General features: G+C 38.7%; 3 protein-coding genes across 4 annotated transcripts; 2 read left to right on the plus strand and 1 right to left on the minus strand.

The window, feature by feature from the left end:
* Positions 1 to 5,372, minus strand: LOC111217614 (lysosomal protective protein-like). Its single transcript, XM_022739572.1, has 11 exons — positions 5,079 to 5,372; positions 4,615 to 4,726; positions 4,392 to 4,529; positions 4,121 to 4,279; positions 3,893 to 3,984; positions 3,435 to 3,519; positions 3,196 to 3,348; positions 2,964 to 3,109; positions 2,385 to 2,547; positions 2,213 to 2,302; positions 1 to 2,119 (listed from the first exon to the last, which is right to left on the minus strand). Exons 1-11 carry the CDS (start codon positions 5,246 to 5,248, stop codon positions 2,036 to 2,038), a joined length of 1,392 nt encoding a protein of 463 aa, XP_022595293.1. The 5' UTR covers positions 5,249 to 5,372; the 3' UTR covers positions 1 to 2,035.
* Positions 5,373 to 6,689: 1,317 nt separating this feature from the next.
* LOC111217639 (transcription factor E2F4-like) lies at positions 6,690 to 11,942 on the plus strand. 2 transcript variants are annotated; one of them, XM_022739610.1, is made up of 10 exons: positions 6,690 to 6,772; positions 8,142 to 8,301; positions 9,034 to 9,143; positions 9,255 to 9,410; positions 9,769 to 9,812; positions 10,409 to 10,473; positions 10,628 to 10,943; positions 11,496 to 11,543; positions 11,659 to 11,703; positions 11,790 to 11,942. In XM_022739610.1, the coding sequence occupies exons 2-10, from the start codon at positions 8,143 to 8,145 to the stop codon at positions 11,903 to 11,905; spliced, it is 1,059 nt and encodes a 352-aa protein (XP_022595331.1). In that variant the 5' UTR covers positions 6,690 to 6,772; position 8,142; the 3' UTR covers positions 11,906 to 11,942. The 2 variants fall into 2 exon arrangements, with proteins under 2 accessions (XP_022595331.1, XP_022595323.1); XM_022739602.1 differs by lacking the exon at positions 6,690 to 6,772 and adding an exon at positions 7,494 to 7,695.
* A 1,649-nt stretch (positions 11,943 to 13,591) lies between these two features.
* LOC111221220 (growth arrest-specific protein 8-like) lies at positions 13,592 to 19,789 on the plus strand. Its single transcript, XM_022744590.1, has 11 exons — positions 13,592 to 13,712; positions 13,885 to 13,974; positions 14,561 to 14,758; positions 17,335 to 17,535; positions 17,630 to 17,684; positions 17,774 to 17,976; positions 18,364 to 18,519; positions 18,606 to 18,686; positions 18,849 to 19,058; positions 19,187 to 19,252; positions 19,352 to 19,789. The coding sequence occupies exons 1-11, from the start codon at positions 13,710 to 13,712 to the stop codon at positions 19,430 to 19,432; spliced, it is 1,344 nt and encodes a 447-aa protein (XP_022600311.1). The 5' UTR covers positions 13,592 to 13,709; the 3' UTR covers positions 19,433 to 19,789.

The raw sequence follows: 19,789 nt of genomic DNA on the forward strand, positions 1-19,789 counted from the left end.
TGGCAGTTAACAGAACATTTAATTAAAAGACAAATGAGTTAAGTTGCAGTTTTTAACAAGACAGTTTGCTCTGAATTTACTGACAATGTTCAATCACCTTGTATCATTTACATTTGCTGAAAATATTGATATGACAAAAACAAAGATTCTGCTTTACATCAGTGCCACAGAGAAAAGCATCATTTAAAAGTACAGTACAGTGTACTATGTATCTGGACAAAGACTCTGTTTTGGCTTTATGTATTCACAATACTGGCTTTACAGTGTAAAAGGCGTAAAACACAGATTAAAAAAAAAAAGAAAAGCTTTTCACATTCATATTGTGTGATCAGTGTAGGAAGTGCAGCCCCTTTATACATACTTATTTCCTTGAGGACAATAATCTGAACCAAAATATAGTTTGAGCCAAACAGACTGTCCTTAAATGACCAAATCAGTCAGTTAATCTCAATCCAAATAAGCCTTTGTTTCACTTTTGCTAAAGACCAGACTGAAGCCAAAAAAGTGACTTAAGCATGATTATTCAAGTTTGTTAACTTGTTTGGTAAGTTTTGATCCTTTGAAATAGAGGGACATTGTATAAAGGGCTGTAATTCCAAAAATGTTCACCTAGTAAAGAGACGTAAACATCCTCAAATCTCAAAGTTGGCACTTGAATCGTTGCATCTCAAATCAAGTGATACAGATAAGAGTCAACGCCAAAAGACCAAAAACTCAACACACAGCACTGCAAGAACAATGAAAAATAATAGGTGCTTTAACAGTCCTTTTCCCTCTAAATTCATCTTCCCTGAGAAAAATGTACCATCTAACAAGTGGCCAGTACAGGTTTATATAGAAGTGGCAAGAAATAGTCAGTGAATGCATGAATTTGTCCTAAAATATGGTCGACTCTTCATCCAAGTTGCAATTCTGAACATAATCTATCTTAACTGATGACACACAAATCATTGTACTATTCTTGTCCATGTTGAAAATATCATTCAAACATTGACAGTGTAGGCTGGAAAAAGTGTGTGAACCTCTTAGCTAATGACATCTACTAAAGCAAACTGGAGTCAGGAGTTATCAGGAGTCCAACCAATGAAACCAGACAGGGAGTATGGGTTAGGGTTACTTTGGAAAAAAACAAACAAACAGACAACATATTGAGTTTTATGTTCACAAGAAACATCTGCGGCTGTGAACCACGCCTTGCAAAAAAGAGCTCAAGAATTGTTGATTTGCATAAAGCTGAAAGGGGAGATGACTCTGAATTTAGATATACATCAGTCCACAGTCTATAAAGAGATGACTTAGTTCTGTGACTACTCTACCTAGAAGAGGGCGCCCTGCTAAGATGAATGCCAAGTGAGGTACCAAAGAACCTTAGAGTAACACCTAAAGGTTTAAAGGAATGATTGGCGCTGGTTAACAGCTCTGTTCATGAGTCGACCATACGCAAATGATGATGAGTGATGAAACTAATGCTTATGAAAACTACGATAAAGAACTATGGTGTAAAAAAAAAAAAAAGAAAAAGAAAAAAGGAACTGCATACTAACATTAAAACATTATCCCAGAGGTGAAGTACAGTGGAGGGAGCATCATGACTTGGTGTTTTGCTGCATCTGGACCTGGACACGCTCGTCCACCTGCTGAAGCAGCCCTACAGAATGACTTCAAAAGAAGAAAATCCACCTGTAGGGAGTGGCCCAGTCAGAGCCCAGACCTTAATCCAGCAGAGATGCTGTGAAATGACCTGAAGAGAAACATTCACACCAGAATTTGGCTGAAATGAAGCAGTTCTTTTGGAAGAATGACGGTCTGATCAGCAGCTACTGGAAGCTCTTTTTTTTTTTAGGGTATTGCTGCCAAAGGAGGTTCAACTAGTTACTAAATCCAAAGGTTGACTTACTTTTTCTGCCAGCACTGTGAATGTTTGGTGGGTGTTTTCAACAAAGAGTATAATTGTTGGTGTGATATTATTTTAGGGACACTGTGCTTGTCTACATATATCAGTGTAGAAAACACACATATTCATCTTTTTCATGACTCAGTAGAAGCCATTTGTTATGAATGACTGGAACATGTGGAAAGCTGGACCTGGAGCCCACTGAGGAACCATGTGACCGGCACCCTGAAACACAGGACAGTTGTATTTCACATCACCAACCTAAAACAGCACAGCCATGCTTCTAGGGCAGACACTAAACAACACACAGGTGGTTACCTTGACTGTCAGGAAAGTTATGTTTCCAAACTGTTGGTAGAAACCGGCAATCTGGTCTTCATGAATCCAGCTCTGATACTTAGTGGTTGCCTGAAAACATTTATCGGTAGCATTAAGAAATATGTCTGTTTGTAGTTTGGTATAAGATCTTTCCTGAAATTAAAGTTCCTACCTTCAGGCCAAGGTCCTCCACAAACCACTGGTCTCCCAGGAAGTTGCAGGCCATGTCAGTGTCTCCATTGTAGACGAGCGCCCGCAGGCCCAGAGAGAGCAGCTTCAGATACACCTCCTTCACAGTTGTGTACAGGTTGGTGTAATGCTCCCCAACAATATCACTGCGATGAAGAGTTTGTTATCAACATGATAAACATGTCACTGACCTCCAACCTAACCGCACACAGACAATACAGTTACAGAAGACTGTCGATCCAACGGATTACAGGCTGAAATTACTACTTCAAGGTGTTAAAAATCATTATTTATTTAGGGGAAGATTAGTAGAATCCACATATGCTTTAAAAACAACAGTAGTGCAATGTGAATACTTTTTACTATGCGTATTTATCCCTTCTGTTGTCGTCGTGTGTACAAAAATGTGTTGCAGTGCTTTCAACAAGCCAGTCAAGGGTTACAATCAATACAATGTACTGCTGAAATAGATTTGGATTCGTCTTTGGGTGGTAAGGAAGGACTTGGGATGACAGTGACGTCATAATCATCTAATCACATTAATTATTTTACTGTAACACACCTGCAGATGTCCCACGGTGGCAGCGTATCTGGAATGTGTAAAGCTTTCCTCACATCGCCTCTGTTCAGCCAGTTCATCTGAGCCGTACTGTTGATGCAGGGAGGAACTTCACCCAGAGACACGAAGGGAGTCGCTCTGTCTGAAAACTTCATTAAAAAGATGTTAATCATTAACGCTACAGGACAATCAGAATTTGAAGCACAGGTGCAAGGCCAAGAGGGGAAACGCTCACTTTGTGGCCCTGAGGATTCTTCCTGCAGTTCTTAAACAGATGACTCATGGCTCTCTCATAGCCTCTGTGGGATCTTCTCTGCCCCTCACAATCCAAGTAGAGGGCATACTCATTAAGTCCGATCTCATACATAATATGAAAAGCCATGGTCACCTGAAGGGAGACAAGGACAAAGTAAAATTTGAAAGAGTGGTGCCAGGAATTCCCAGCTGTATACTGTAGAAATAGTGCATACGTACCAGCTTATTGCACATCTCTGAACTGGAGTTGTAAAAATTACAGCTCCCCTTCTCACAGCAATTTATGTTCAGATCACGCCACAAACTGCAGACAAAACAAGGCTATAAAATGACAATCTCTGCATCAACTATGTGTAACTTTCATCTTAGCTTGATGTCAGTAATTCTGTCATATTGATCTAAAACATTAAAATGAGACACACTGTATGTTACATTGGTTCTAGTAGAATAACAACCATAAAAGTAAATTTGAATGTTTTGAATTTGACAGACTTTCATATTACATATGCCAATAATTTACAATCAGAAGTCACGCACAAGGCAATTACCCAGCAAAAATCTATCTAATTTGACGTTATGCATATTTTGTGAGGGGGAGCATACAAGCCTTTCATGGCTTTTGTACATTTTCCCTCAGAGTAAAAGCAAACAAGCTTCCGCTACAAGGTGCCACTTACTCTTCTCCAAAGAGGCCGTGATAGTAACCAAAGTAGATCAAAGTTTGGTCATTGAGGGCAAAACTGCTGAGACCATTTCCCACTGCAAAGCCCTGAAAACAATGGACAATCAAAAATAAATATGCTTGGCTAAGTGCCTCTAAAGTACTGATAGTGAGCAGCTGATGGTGCTGCTGAGCAAAACATCTGAGGCTGAAGATAAACAGAGGCTTGCAAGAAGCAACTCACTTTGAAGTTGATTTTGGCAGATCCTGTAGCCACTCGCAGGCTGAGGGTTGGTGCGTAAATTCCACCATAACTCTCTCCAAAGATGAAGAAATCATTTTGAGTGAAATTGGGGAACTTGACAAAGAAACTCTGGAGGGCTTTATAATTATCATCAGCTACCTAAGAGAAGAACATATGAAATGGTTTCTTGTCCAGTATGGTCTCTGGCTGTTTCTAAGCTTTTCTTTGAATTTTAAAATCTATTAGGACTTATCTAACAGACTGAACTGACCTGGTCATCATCGGTTTCATATTTTTGGTCATCAGAGTAGGAATATCCCACTCCTGCAGGAGATTCTAGATACAACAAGTTGGCAATCTTGTTCCAGCTCAATGTGTTCTCATACAGTGTGGCTCCATTATCATTCACCTGAAAAGCAAAGTCCACAGTGCATATTCAGAGTCACTTTGATTCAGTGCACAGGTATATTTATACACACAGTGAGCACGCTCACATGAAATGGTCCATTCTCTGACAGGAATCCATCCAGTGAGCTACAGCCAGGACCTCCATTCAGCCAGAGGACCACAGGGTCTTTGACTGGGTCCCTCTGAGAGGTCACAAACCTGCAGGAGATCAGGACTAAAGTTAGATACTGTAAACTGCATGACACAGTTGTATGCAAAACTTTGGGTTCATTACATACTATCTTTTGCACATGTAACATTGACTGTTACATTTTCAACATTTTCCTTTTATTTATTTAAGCTCATGAACTAAAAAGGAACAGCACATCAACATTTGAGGATATTTGACTGTCTGTGTTGCAGTTTGAGTATTTACTTGCCAAAACAAATGGTTTTTGATACATTTTGCTGATATTACTTCAGTACTTTTACTTAGGTAGGTTCTTATACTGTTGTATTAGTACTTTAACTAAAGCAAAAGAAGTGCATACTTCGTCCGTCAGTTTCTTACCAGTAATGGAGAAACTTCCCCGGCCGTGCCTGTAGGTACCCTGACCACTGTCGGTAGTTGGGTTTGAACGTCATACCTGGCAGGTATGTCACCTCATCAGGAGCGTACTGAGCCCGGGAGCCGAGCTGCAACACGGCCAGCAAACACACCAGTAAACTCCCGGAGAACATCACCAAACCTCACTCACTTCTAACAACGACAACACAACACCTCGCGTCAGTTTAAGGGAAGGGACGAGGCTTATTAGCTGACTTCCTCCAGAATCTTCAACTGTACCTCCGCGTGAACATGACCAACCAGTCATGTGACTGCTGCTGCGGGTCACGTGACCAGCGCCTGACGCCACACGGAAGTCCTGGACATCGACATTGCTAGGGCAGGTCTAAAATGTTGGAAGCTCGCTTCCTCAGTTATAATCGAATTGTTATGTAAAAACCGGAACCCCCCAAAAACGGTTTTAATGCAACACATTTACAGTACAAGTAGAGGAGCGTACTATACCACTGAGACATGAAAGATAAATGGTTTTATGCAAAAGTTTGGGGACAAACTACATATTTTGTTGAGGATGTTTGAAGTGAACAGAAGTAAATACAAACATAGTACATTTTAAAAAAAAACAGCCATTCTTCAAATGTTAATTCACAGTTACTTTCTATTTCACAAACTTGACCAGAATTGTGACATGCAAAAGTTTGGGCAGACTTGTAGTTGTAAAGTGACAGGTTAGGCCTTGAAAGGTATGTCAAGAATTGTTATTATAAATAGTCAGTTGGTTACATTTCCAGATCTAATCATCTCTCTGACTCTTCAAGCCGTGTGGTAACACTTAACAACGATGGGCTCCTCTAAGCACCTGACTGAGGATCTGAAAATTATGCAAACAAAGCAAGTGAAGCCATCGAAAGGTATCAAAGCGCTTCCGGTTTGAAATTTCCACTGTCTGAAGTGTCACAAATGGCTGTTAAGGGGAACTGTGTAAGTCAAGACAAGATCTGAAAGAAAAAGACAACTGTCAGATTGCAGGTCTGCTGGGTTGAAATGACTGCAAAGGACCTACAGGAGGGACCTGGAGTGGTGGTGCACTGTTCCACTGTGCACCATTAATGCACAAACAGGGTGTATGTGGAAGAGTCATCGGAAGGAAAATTTACCTGCAACCTCATCACAAAAGTCAACGTTTGTAGTCTGCAAAGCAACATCTGGATAAGCCATAGTCATTTTGGAAACTAGTGCTTTGGACAGATGAAGTTAAAATTGAGCTCTTTGCCCACAATCACCATATTTGGAGTAAAAAAGGAGCAGTATTTGATGGAAAGAACACCTCACCAACTGTTCAGCATGTGGGTGGAAATACTCTACTTTGGGGTTGAGTGGCAGCCAGTGACTCAGAAAACATTGCATGGATAGAGTGAAGAATTGATTCCACTAAATATCAACAGATTCTGGATGCAAATATCCTGCAGTCAGTTGAGAAAGTTAAACTGAAAGAAGCTGGATTCTACAACAGGACAGTGATCCAAACCAGACCTCAACATCCACCATGAAGTACCTCAAGAAACACAAGTTGAAGCTTTTGGAACAGCCCTCACTGATGTCACTGACAGCCCTGACATCAACATCATTTAAAATCTGTGGGTGGATCTTAAGCATGCTGTGTGTGTGCAAAAAACCTGAAGCAATCTACAGGAAGAGTGGGTGAAAAATTATGTTTCTGCCAATATTTCTAACAAGGGGTGTATGGGACTAACTAAGTGCCCAAACTTTTCATTTCACAGCACACATTTTGACTTGACCCAAAAGGAAACACAAACATTGTTTGTATAACCATGTAAGCCATTACAGTGTCACAGTGAGCCAACAGGAACAATACCAGGACCCTGAAACTGAAACATGTCAAATGTTTTGCCTGTTTTACCTGGGTAGAGTTTATATGCACAAAATTAAAGAACTAACACTTTGTGGAATACTTACAGGCTGAAATCTAAATTTCTAAAAACTAATTCTGGGCCAGTAAATATAACATGCCGTGTAGCATTATTCCAGCGTAGGAGTACTGATTGTTTTTTTTTGGGTATAACTAATATAATGCTATTAATATAATAATATTGACTTGGAAGAATATACAATTCAATAGATGATAGGTGGAGGTGGTGGGATCCCTCTGTCCCCCATTAGTGTAACGCTCAGAAAATAACACGATAGCAAATTGTTTTCTGCATGCTATTGGCTTAGCATTTCAGGTTTAATGTAGATGGAATACATATAAATAATGCCTTTTCCAGGATACCATAAAATATTATTTTAGTGAGAGGGCACTTAATTGTGATCAGTCGTACGTTTGGACTTTTATTGTGAAGGCAGGTTTATACGGCTACCGGAAAAATACGCGCCTAACTCCATAACAGTGGGGACTGGAGTATCAATGGAGTTGGTGCAGTGCTGAAAACATTGGCTTGAAATTGTTATTGCATTGTAGATAAATTTATCTGTTCGCCAAAACTCGTATCGCAAGTTAAAATACTGTCGGTTGCCGTCGTCAGGACTATTGGCTTTAGCTAGCGTTAGCTTAGTATCCTGAGCAGCAACTCTACCGCCATTCGCGACAACTATCGAGGTAATAACAATTGATTGTTGTAATTTTCCCGTTTAATTCATGTAGACAATCTGATTAAGTGCCCGTATCAGCGCTCTTTCGAACAACCAGAACTTTTAACAAACCATTTTGTATTAACGATAGTTATTTACGAGAGAAAAGGTACACAAAATCTTAGTGTTTCCGGTATAAGTTTTTCATAATAAACCTATCCCAATGAGCTGTAACAATTGGTGAAAGTTCAGACGAAAAGTGCATGACCGTATTGTTTTTCTAAACGTTTTATTTACACAGGATGATTTCAGATCCACATAAAAACCACACAAAACTATAAGAGTGGTCATACAGGAAACACTGAAAATATCGAAAGAAACTCTTTCCGCTTGTGTGAGGCGGGTCCGACGCAGCTGATTCAAACAGAGCAGGGAGCCTCCCGGTTTCATTTGTTTTGTTTTCTTGTCCGGCAGCATGGATCCTGAAGGTGGCCCACACAGTCCAGACGGAGAGACTGCCATGCCAGACCAGAACCCCAAATACCAGAGGAGCCTAAGGAGCCTTAATGTGCTGGCCGCCAGGTTTGTCAAGTTACTACAAGAAGCTGAAGGAGGAACACTGGACCTTAAAGAAGTAAGTGAGCTGAGACCATTCAAGCACACAGCGAAACAAACACGGATCCCATCACTGGAGATATGGTTTCTTAAATGTCACTGATTTCTTGCTTTTCCCCTTTAGACAGTTACTATACAGTCACTAATTTGTGATATTGTGTAGACAAAATGATTAATAGAGAAAATACAAATAAATTCATGATGACAATTGCTAGTTGCAGCCCCCAAAATAATAATAAATAAGCATAATATACATATATCCAATTGGTCATATTCTGTATATAGAGCCCTCTGTATAGACATAAGTGTAAAATTCAGCCTTTTATGCTTGTCAGTGCTTACAGTGTGCACTGGGAAATAAAAGTTGTTTTTTTGTCTTATTTTTTGAATTTTCTCAGAAATGGGTGGCTGTTTATTGTTACCTCTATATTTCTTACTCACTCTGACCAAATTAAAGTGAATTTAATAAAGATTTTTTATTTACTTTTAGAAACTAAAGTCCTCCGGTTTTTATTTCATCTTACATTTCAGTTAAAAACTCAGAAATTATATTAAATAGTTCATTCAGTTAGCAAAAGCTGTTGTATTAAGTGCCTGCAAAAAGTGCCATTAACCTATATAGGAACCAGAGCTTGATATTGTCAAAAATACAACAACAATATTTTTTTTTTTAAGACATTTGGGAAACAAAAATTCTCTGGATGAGGCTAAGTAGGCTGTGGTGGGTAAAGTGTTTTTTGTGTTCTTTTAGGCTGTCAGGATCCTGGCTGTTGGACAGAAAAGGCGAATCTACGATATCACAAATGTGCTGGAGGGCATTGGTCTGATTATGAAAATATCTAAGAGAATTGTGAAGTGGATGTAAGTTTTCAACCCTGCCTTTTGTGCATGCATTTGTGTATGCATGTGTTGCAAGAGTGTAGTGCAAAATATGTTTTACAATATATAATACATATGCTTTTTCTAAATAAGAGGTGCAATGCCAGGAGAAAATGCATGCGAGTTAACCAACAGACTGACACAGTTAAAGTCTGAGCTGGAGGACTTGGAGCAGAAGGAATTCATGTTGGACCAGCAGAGACTCTGGGTCGAACAGAGCATCAGGAACACAACGGAAGACTGCAGCAAATATCCTTTTTTATTCCTGTTTAAACTTGAACACGTTGATTTTCAACATTTGTCAGTTATTCTATTCCTGTCTGTTTCTATTGACAAAAACTTAGTAGAGATTGCAGAAATGTTATGTATTTGTCTGAAACGTTTCACTTTTTCAGTGAAAATTAGATATTGGACAGCATTTTGAGCAGGTGTGGGTTAATCCTTTGTGGCACAAAAGCTGTATGGTATTGCTTATAGCTGTAATTTTTTTTGCAAGAGCAAATTCATTTATTATTAAAGCTAACATCTTTTATTATTATAGTTGCTGTCATGCAGCAGCTAGCTCTTCTAGCACAATATTTCAAGTTGAACTTTAACTCAGATCAACTCTGACCTATGTGAATCATGAAGATATCTGCAACTGCTTCAGTGGTAATGTATAATCACTCTCTTGTCGTTCAACAATTGCTCTTCTGTACATTTTTGTGTTGGGGGTATCTTTGAAAATCCAAGGAGAGGGGCAGTAAGCCAAAGACAGTGCTATCCCTTTGTATTGTAGATACATCTATATTCCACAGAGGAAACCTTCGGGTACCTTCAGGTATTTCAGTAGAGTGAATACACATCCTAGCCTTACTTTTTGAGGAAAATGAGAACAAAAGTCTCCTTGGCACATTTCTTCCTGCCTCCTCTCTGCTGCTGTTGAGTTGCATTGATTGATGTTTCTGTAGTAAAGAGATTCAGTGTAGACCCACCTGTGAAACAACTAGAACTTTTGCCACTTTGGTGAAGTCCAGATATGAGCTAAATCTGATGTTTAGGCGATTCAGAGTCATAACTATCACACAGCTAGAAAACCACTGGTGTATAAAATCATTACGGTGCTTGCATCACCATAACAGCTGACATACAGTAATTTGTTTTAGAATTAAGGCAAAAAGAACAGCTACCATTTTGTTTGTCTTAAAATACATGAAGACCAAATTAGATTATTGTCTTTAACTTTTCAGTGTCTTATGTCTCTTCAGGCCACACACTTTTGGCAGTACGAGCGCCATCTGGCACGCAGTTAGATGTTCCTATTCCCAAAGCTGTAAGTCCTGCATCAGTGGAACCTACTGTACTGTTTTCTTTTTCTGCCTTTAAATTCAGAGGGGATAACTTTGTGTGTGTGTGTGTGTGTGTGTCGTTGTTTCGTCGTGTGGTGTTGTGTGTGTGTGTGTGTGTGTGTGTACATCTTCTTTCAGGTTCAGAACAGCCCAGCAAAGTACCAGATCCATCTGAAAAGTGTCGGTGGACCCATAGATGTCCTACTTCTTAACAAAAACTCTGCCAGCTCTGTTCCTGTCGTACTTCCAGTCCCGCCGCCTGAAGAAATTTTACAGAATGCTAAGTTAGCCATGTCCACTTCAGATGCAACAGGAAGCAGTACTGCACCCTATCAGGCATCAGCTGTTACCAAACATTGCACTAAATCAAGGCAGATGGCCATGGAGGATGTGCAGCCTTCTCATGCGCCGTCATTTGTAAATGCTGAGCCCAAAAGATCTCGTGCTCCTAAATGTGAGTATTTTAGTTTGTACAGTTTCTATTGATAGCGAAATCTAAACTGGCTAAGTATGTTTGTGCATACAAGGAATTTGACTCCTGTTTCTCTGTTTGCTCTCGGTGTACTTACTTATAATACACAGTGGCAGTAATAATGTCCAGGGAGATACACATGGGCATACTGCAAAACCAAGGACAACAAAGTTGAGCAAAGATTAATCAATAATTAACATATGACTAGTTTATAAATGCAAGTAAGTTTAAAAAATAAGATTCAAACATAGAGCAATAACAACAGACAGAACATATATTATCTATATAAGTCAGAGTTTCTTTAGCGTTGAACGGAACTGAACTCAGGAAGAGATAACACAAATGTCAAGTTCTTCTTTCAGTAGCAGATGAAATCAGTTTATTAATTATATATCGCAGTGGTTACTGGCTCTGCTGTGTCTTTCTCTGTGAATATTTCTTTTATACTCATGCATGCTCATACAATAATGTCTTAACATCTCATGAATGTCTCTTTCAGTGTTGAGTGTTAATTTAAAAAAATCTTGTTTCCAGTGCGAGATTTATCAAAGGAACTGAAGGACCTACTAGACCCATCCAAAGGTAATGCCTTTTTATTGTTGATGTTTACCTGCATTATTTATTTTCATTAAATTTGTAAAGTCATTTAATTTGACTGTATACTAGTATAATATTATATATTCCCTGATTTTTGTAGAAATAATGAGTGCTGGTCTAATCACAAAGCTTATGACCTCTGAAGGTAAGCCCACTTTATTTTCTGACTTCATATCTTATTGGTGTTTGTAGCATATTTGTATTAATCACATGTATACTTCTGCTCATCAGTTTTTTCACCACTCTTCCGTCCATCACCGCCATCATCTGAACAAGAATATGTCTATAATCTGGATGAGAGTGAAGGCCTCTGTGACCTCTTTGACATCCCTGTGCTCAATGTTTGATCATGAACTTGTGGTAAAGATCCTCTGGAAATGTACATAGCAGTCTGTTTTTAAATAGTTATTTGATTATAACAAATAATAAACGAATGATTTCAAATATCGTGTCAACCTCATTCATTTACTGCGAATTCATTACAACACCACAAACTACAGCTAAACTTTGTTGAGCTAAATGCTTACATTGGCATGCCTATGTGCTAACATGGTGTTGTTCACTATCACATTTGACTAAAAATCACAAATTTCCACCTCATGATGGCACTAGAGGAAATGTCAGGGTATTACCAATTTCAATAGGATTCATCCTTTGAGATCCATGATGGTCTGAACACAATTTCATCGAAGTGCCTTAGCTAGAGCCATGCCTCCATATAATGGCTAAAAATACTGCTGACTCACTGAGCACCAAACATGTTTACTGTTAGTTACCAACAATTTGTCTGGTATATACAAAAAAAAAAAAATCTGTAGTACGTGCAAGTATGTCTTGACTGTATGTTCTGAAACTGTCATCCATTTAAACCTTTATATAAGGAAATGTCTCTAAGCATAACAAACAGGCATGTATATTAATATGCATGTATATATTTAAAAGCTCAGTGTGACTGTGAGTGCATGAGGTACCAGAACAGAGAAATAGTGTCAGATAATATTTATACATCATTCAGTACATGTACATTTTGCAGTGTTGGATTTGCTGCTATTCCAGTTGATGGATGATGAATGTTGATCAGTAAAATTCCCTTAGAGAAATGTTAATAGGTTTTTACAGACTTCAAGAAAGGAATGAAATCAACTTTTTTTTTTTACTTTGTTTTGTCTGTGTATTTTGGGCTGAATTCTGTTCATATTATTCAGTCTCAATATTGACTTTAAGTCATGGTTATGTTTAACATATAGTGTATCTAAAATACATATTTCCTCTGCACTCTGAAGAAGCCAGTGTACCACAGTACAGATAGCCCAGGATAATAATTGCACAATTTTTGACACCAACATTAAGGGAAAATGAATTTGTGGAATTGTTAACAGTGGTGGAAAACATACGTATTTAAGAAGTAAACACCAATACAGCAATATAAAAATAGTGATTTGGGTAGTTTTTTCCAGTGGTTTTCAGTCTTAGATTGGGCCAATCTGAATTGTCACAAGATATGTGAATTTATCAATTAATTGTAAATTTATCAATGTAGAAAAGAAGAAAAACAAAGTTCTGCTGCTTTGTATCGTTGGAAAATACTAGAATCTTATTGGACACAGCTACAATGGCATTTTATGTGTTAATGAATGTGCAGTGTGTGTCAGCAATTCAAACTACCTCATTTGTTATCTGTTAGCACATCAGCCTCCACTTACTGGTGCCCATAGGAGTTATAGTTGTTGAGAAACATGAATAAACACTTTCTTTCTGCTTACAGCCACATTATAATTTATTAGAAACATCTATTCAATGTATATTTTGTGCTAATAAGGGCTTTACTTCGAGTTAGATTTGCGTTAAGTTTAATTTTATATCTACTATACAAATATTACCCCCTGGAATGTAGTGGAGGAGAGGTATAAAATGACATAAAACAAAATATATATAATGAAGTTAATGATTGGATTTTCGTACATGTACCACATCCATGACGTACTTAGTTACTATCCACCATGATGTGTTTCAAGCATTCGTTGCCATAGCGACGCATGTTTGAGTTCCAAACTCACGACATGAGTATAAAGTGCAAGCTGCTGCACGAGCTTCTCAGAGCGATCGAAACATTGGAGACCGTCTCTCCGTTTAATTTGTGCTGTACATACGATGGTGAGCAAAGCGTTATTAAAATATATCACAGGTTCATCATTGGGCTAACTACAGTAAAGAGCTAACGTTAGCTACCTAGCAGTTAACGCTCAGTTATGTGTTGGACAAGCTACTTCATTGCTATAGCCAGCAGTTTTAACCTTTCTCTTCTTCTATGTTGACTTCTATCCAGCCACCCAAAGGCAAGGGTAAAAAGCCTGCAAAGGCAAGGACCCCAACGCTAATAGATGGACTCACCAAGGATGAGATGTCCAAGGAGCAGGTCAGAGAATGTCGTGTGTTTAAGGAAAAAACGTATCCTGCTGAAAGTACTTTAAAAGAGTATCCCACCGAGTTAGTGTTGCACTTTCATACAGCTGAAGGATTACTGAAGAGACCCTAACCCAATAATCAGAACCTATGAAGCAGAGACTAAAGTATCCTGAATTTGAGTTTCTTGTATGTGTCAAGCTCTCAAAACATTGAACACTACCAGTGGCATCTTTTCATTACAGCCTCTGTGCCTTTGCAAGTCCCTGTCAAGCTCCAACTAACCAGGTTATAATGCAGTTTTTTTTAAAAATATAATGTGTAGTGTATAAGCCCATATCCAGATAGCCTCAAAGACATCATCAGGGTTAATTTCTAAGATTCACCTTGAGAGCTACAGAAAACATTATATGATGTTTTTACAGGCTGAGTAGATCCCTCTGTGAACAGTGTCTTCACTTTTTACATGCCCTTAAGGATAAAAATGAGGCAATAAGCTACAGTATTTGTACAGTATTTGGCTGTTAATTAAAAGCTACCGGACACGACCATTGCCTGGCTCAGATAGGGCCACGTTGAAATATATTTCTTTATTTCAGCTCGAAGAGTACATTGTGCGTCTTCGAGAGGAGCTGGATAGAGAGAGAGAGGAGAGAAACTATTTTCAGACGGAGAGGGACAATATCCACACCTTTTGGGAAATCACTGACAGACAGCTAGAGGTGGTCAAGGCTGAACTTCAAAACCTAGAGAAGGACATAGAAGAGGATGAGGGGCACCATCAAGTAGAGATCAAGGTAAGGGTAATTCACAGATATACTGTGGCTACTCAGTCAAATTGCACCCAAATTCAGGGGCTGGTTTTACTCAAGTATGTATTTTAATCCAGAATATGTGAGAACAGGTAACAAGGCGGTCCCATTTTTAAGGCACTGTTTGCATTTGAAGCCCTGAAAAATATTGGGATCATGTACACAGACTTGAAACCTGACAACATAATGCTCGTCAACCACAAGGATCAGCCATTCAGGATCAAGCTGATCGACTTTGGTCTGGCCCTTCCAGCGAGCCAAGCGGAGGTTGGAATGATCATGCAGGCCAGTGCATACAGGGCTCCAGAAGTGACCTTGGGCCTCCCTTTGTCCGAATCTGTTGATATGTGGGGAGTGGGCTGCGTCATGGCATTCATGTACTTTGGTATCAACCTCTTCCCTGGGACCTGTTCATATCGCTGGATGAAAGATATGTTGCACCTGCTGGGTCGGCCAGATGATCACCAGCTGCCTGCTGGAAAATGCAGCTCGATGTATTTTATCCTGGATCTGGATGAAAAGTGGAGACTAAGGACACCAGAGGAGTATGAGGAAGTAACTGGTGTCAAACTAAAAGTTTTCAAGAGGGTTTTTGACTTGGTCTGTAATTTAGAGGATGCAGTAAAGAAATTTCCAGCAAAAATGGATGATCTTGAGTATCAAGACAGGATGGCATTTTTAGCCTACATCCAACTACTGAAGACAGAATTACTCCTGGGGAAGCCCTTAAACACCATTTTGTAACAATGGTTCACCTGGTAGATACAATTGAGACCAGCACCTATACAGACTCTATACAGACTGCCTTTCAGCTCATGACTGTTTCCACTCTGCAAAATGTTGATGAATCAGATAATGGCAGGGGTTATGAAGAGTCAGACTGTGAAATATGATTGTGATCATTCAAACACTGCTCTCATGACTGACTTGCACAAAGAGCCATCCACTGGAAAAGTTTCATTAACTGGAACTGTTAACAGTTTTTCTGGTTACAATGGAGACACTGAGGATTCCAGTGGTATAAATGAACAGAGTGAGAGTTATAGTGACAAATGCTCATACATTCAGAGCTCTCATGGAAAGTATGATGATATTGAGTCTTCCATTGATGAAGATGGTAAAGAGCCAGAAGATGACCTGGAGTATGATTCAGTGACATGTTGTTGCGGTCATTCAAACACTGGCAGCGATGCTGATACCAAGACCTCCAGTCAGCCAGCCACTAGTGACGCCCGTGATGAAGACCCATCTCCCCCAAGCCCCACCGGCAATGATGATATAGAGCCAGCAATTTACCTTTACGATGGGGACAGAGACACAGCCACTTTCCCCAAAGAAGAACCAGGCACCTCTGCCAAAATAAAAATATGAATATATGATTCATTATTTCAATTAATGTATTTAATTTTATTAAACTCAACATGGAACAAGACAATTAAAACTATGTTTGAGTTGTAATTCTAAAGGTTTGCAGTGAACAGGAGAAATGTTGAAATAATTTGCAACTTGAATGCAGTCGCAAAGTATAACATTTATTGTATTTTATCTTTCAAATAATTCATTTACAAAGTGCTTTAAAGTAAATACAAGGAATAGAAGTAATAAATCAAAAACAGGAAACTAAAACAAGACATTTTTCACAATTTAACACTTTTTTATAGACCAAATAATTATTTGGTTGTTTGATTGTGAAAGTAATCTGCAGGTTAATCAAGAATGAAAATAATTGTTAGTTAAAGTTCTATTTTCATTGATCTCAATATTTTTTTCTTTTTAAAGTGTCAATAAATATTGGAAAATGACCTTTACAATTTACCAGAGCTCAATGTATTATCATCATTAGGGCCTGAGCGCCGACTGGTGTGAGGACTCTATTCTAATTCGTTTGCCAGATTTTTTTCTTCTCTAAAATAAATTTGCCTTACTGAGGTCCTAAGCATGTTCAAAAACTCATGAAACTTTGCACACGTGTCAGACCAATCATCATTTGATGTACATGACATTTTCACTGTCTGCTCTACACTTGATATACAGTAATATAATGTGTGCTAGTTGCGTGGTCTCTGGCTTCACATAGTGGACACAATGAAGAATGCAAAGAAAATGCAATACATGTTGTCCATCGCCACATGGTTCAAGCAGGAAATCTTAACCTGTGAGCGCGTTGTCCGGTGGTTGCTACAATGCATTGCTGCTTTAACTGGCCTGCTGCGAGCCCCCCGAGGTGCGCAGGAGTGCGAGGGGGCGCTCAACGCTGCTTGCAGCTTTAGAATATTATTGAATTACATTGTAATATATTGTTACTTGCATAAAAAGAGGCTGTTATAATTATTGTTGTGAAAGGTAGGCATTGTTGAGATAGACCGATCCTTTTATAAGCTTTTCTCAGGTGAAATGCAAAATCCTATGCAAAGTAGCCAGTAACCAGTGGCCTCCATGAGAACACTCACCCATATTTTGCCACATTTTTCTGAAATGATAACAGGCAAGAAAGATTATCCACGGACCAATTAATTGGCTGAACTAAAATTACGCATTTGACTATTTTTTCTCCCCACTAGGTGTATAAGCAGAAGATGAAGCACCTCCTGTGTGAACACCAGAATACAATCTCTGAGTTGAAAGAAGAAGGGTTAGTCTCCACTGAGGTGCTGCAGAATGAGCAAGAACAATTAGAGGCTGAGCTTCGCAAGGAGATGAGGGCCATCATGGTAGACATGCAGAAGCTCGACAATGAAAGTATCTTCAAGGAGCTTGAACTGGTTTGTTGTACACACTGAAAGATCTGTGGATTCAGCATTTCTGTTTAACTTGACACATATGCTTCAAACATCAGTTTGGTTTTGATCTCAACAGAAACACGATGAAGAAATGACTAAAACAAGGAACCACTGGGAGAAGCATATCACAGGTAAATAACTCATCTTACTTTGAGTTGATTTCAACACCCTGTGCTGTCAAAAACCGAATGTCACATAATTTTGTGTTGTTATTAAATAGAAATCAAATCCAATTACGCGAAAAAGATGAAGTTGCAGCAACAAGAGCTGGACAAAATGAGGCAAAAGGAGACCAGTGAAAGAGAGGATCAGTGGAACCGCCACATCGCTGGTCTTATAGAAGACCACAACAAAGCTTTGACGGATGCTTCTGCATTTGTTAATCTCATGGAAGAAGATCTGAAAATAAGCGAGTCAGTCAAGGTAAGTGCACGCATTCGGCGTCCTTGTCAGAATAAACATGAAGAAATATGTTTAGTTTAGGCGTGCATCTTTTCATTATTGATGAGTCTGTTGATTATTTTTTACAATTAATTGATAAATGGTTGTGTCTATATAGTGGTAAAAAAAAAAGCCCATTTAGTTTTCCAGAGCCCAAGATAATGTCTTTAAATAGCTTGTCTCAACTGTTAATTAATCTGATCCAAAGTAACATGAAATTTTGATAAGTTTTCAAATTTTACAAGCTGTAAAACGATAAATGAGTTTTTCTTGATAAATGACTCAGAATCATCGACAGTAAATATTCTGTCCTTCGACTAATTGTTGCACCTCTTTCTTGACATGCTGCGTTTTATTTGCTTTTCTTAGACACAAATTCAACAAATGGAGGTAAAACAGATGGAAAACCAGAGGGAACAGACCCATCTTTCGCAGGATAGCAAATGTCTCTCTGAGCGTCTCTTGAAAGTCAAGGAGCAAATTGCTGGAAATGAGAAAAAAATGAAATACTATGGAATGAAAAAGGTTGTGTTGGTGTCAGTGAATTTTTTTTTAAAAACTGAGTTTACAGTTCCAACTTGTACACTTATATTTGCTGCACTTTATGACAGGACATCAATGAAAGGGTAAAAAAAAAGGAGCTGAATGACCTAAAATTGGAACATAAGGACCTGGAACAGAAATTCAGCAAGGTAAAAACTTGAAATTAAACCTTACTTTAAGCCTTTATTATCAAAGTGTCATGTTGCTCAAATGGTAGCTTGATTCAAATGCACATTGAATGTCAGCCTAATGCTTTGTGTACTTGTGGGCTTTTAGCTAAATGTTTTTACATCTGTTTGTGTGTCTCACAGCTTCAACTGGAAAAGGACGAGCAGTTCAAGACATACTCTCAGACTATTGAGAAGGTGCAGCATAAAGCAGATCTGCAGATCATGCAGCTGCAAAGGAAGCTGAAGGCCCTGACAGACAGCCTGGAGAAGACACAGGCTCAGCTCCACTCGGTGCTATCTGCCTCTAACATGGACCAAATTGCCCTTGGTGGGGTCACAAAAAAAATTGAGGTACTGTTGTATGTGTCCCTTTAGTTCTCCTCTGTAGTCATTTGTATTCTTGATCGTTGGTGTCTTATGATGTTTTATACATATTGCAATGCTGTTTGTACCTGAAAGAAACATGTTTTTACTTGCAGGAAAATCTTGACTCCTGCAATAAATCCATCAAGAACTTACAGTATAAAAAAGCTCAGATTTCCAAGGTTAGTAGTTCATCTCTGCATTTGTTTGAATAATGATGACATTTAAACTACTTCTGTAGTGATATTCTTACTTGTGTAAAACAATTGTGTGTCTGACAGGTGCATAAGGATCTGCTGCTGACCTACAAAGCAAAGCAAAGGGCTTTAGGTGTCCCAGTGGAGGTGCCTTGTGCCTTTTAGAGCAGTCTTGCTGGGAATAGTCTGGGACAGGACTTTGATCTTGGCTTTGCCCTAAAATGAGAAGCAATGAATTAAAAGACTGAACCATTTACAGCAAATCTCACTTTCTCTATATACTATCTAATTAGAATCTGACATTATATTTTCTTTGATGCAAATGTTGATGTTCAATAACACAAAAGATTAATGTGAAACTGTTGGTTAGGGTTAGAGTTAGAGGGTTAATCACAGGAAAAAGTTGTAACGCCTCTATTTATGTTTTAGGCTAATCATTTCACCACAAACATCAATCCTTAAAATTGTGCTCTGCCTTTGACAGTCCTCGTAGAAAACACAGTATCTGTTGTTTCAGCTTTC

The sequence above is a fragment of the Seriola dumerili genome, unplaced genomic scaffold (assembly GCF_002260705.1).
Source record: "Seriola dumerili isolate Sdu_G_001 unplaced genomic scaffold, Sdu_1.0 BDQW01000003.1, whole genome shotgun sequence".
Taxonomy (NCBI): Eukaryota; Metazoa; Chordata; class Actinopteri; order Carangiformes; family Carangidae; genus Seriola; species Seriola dumerili.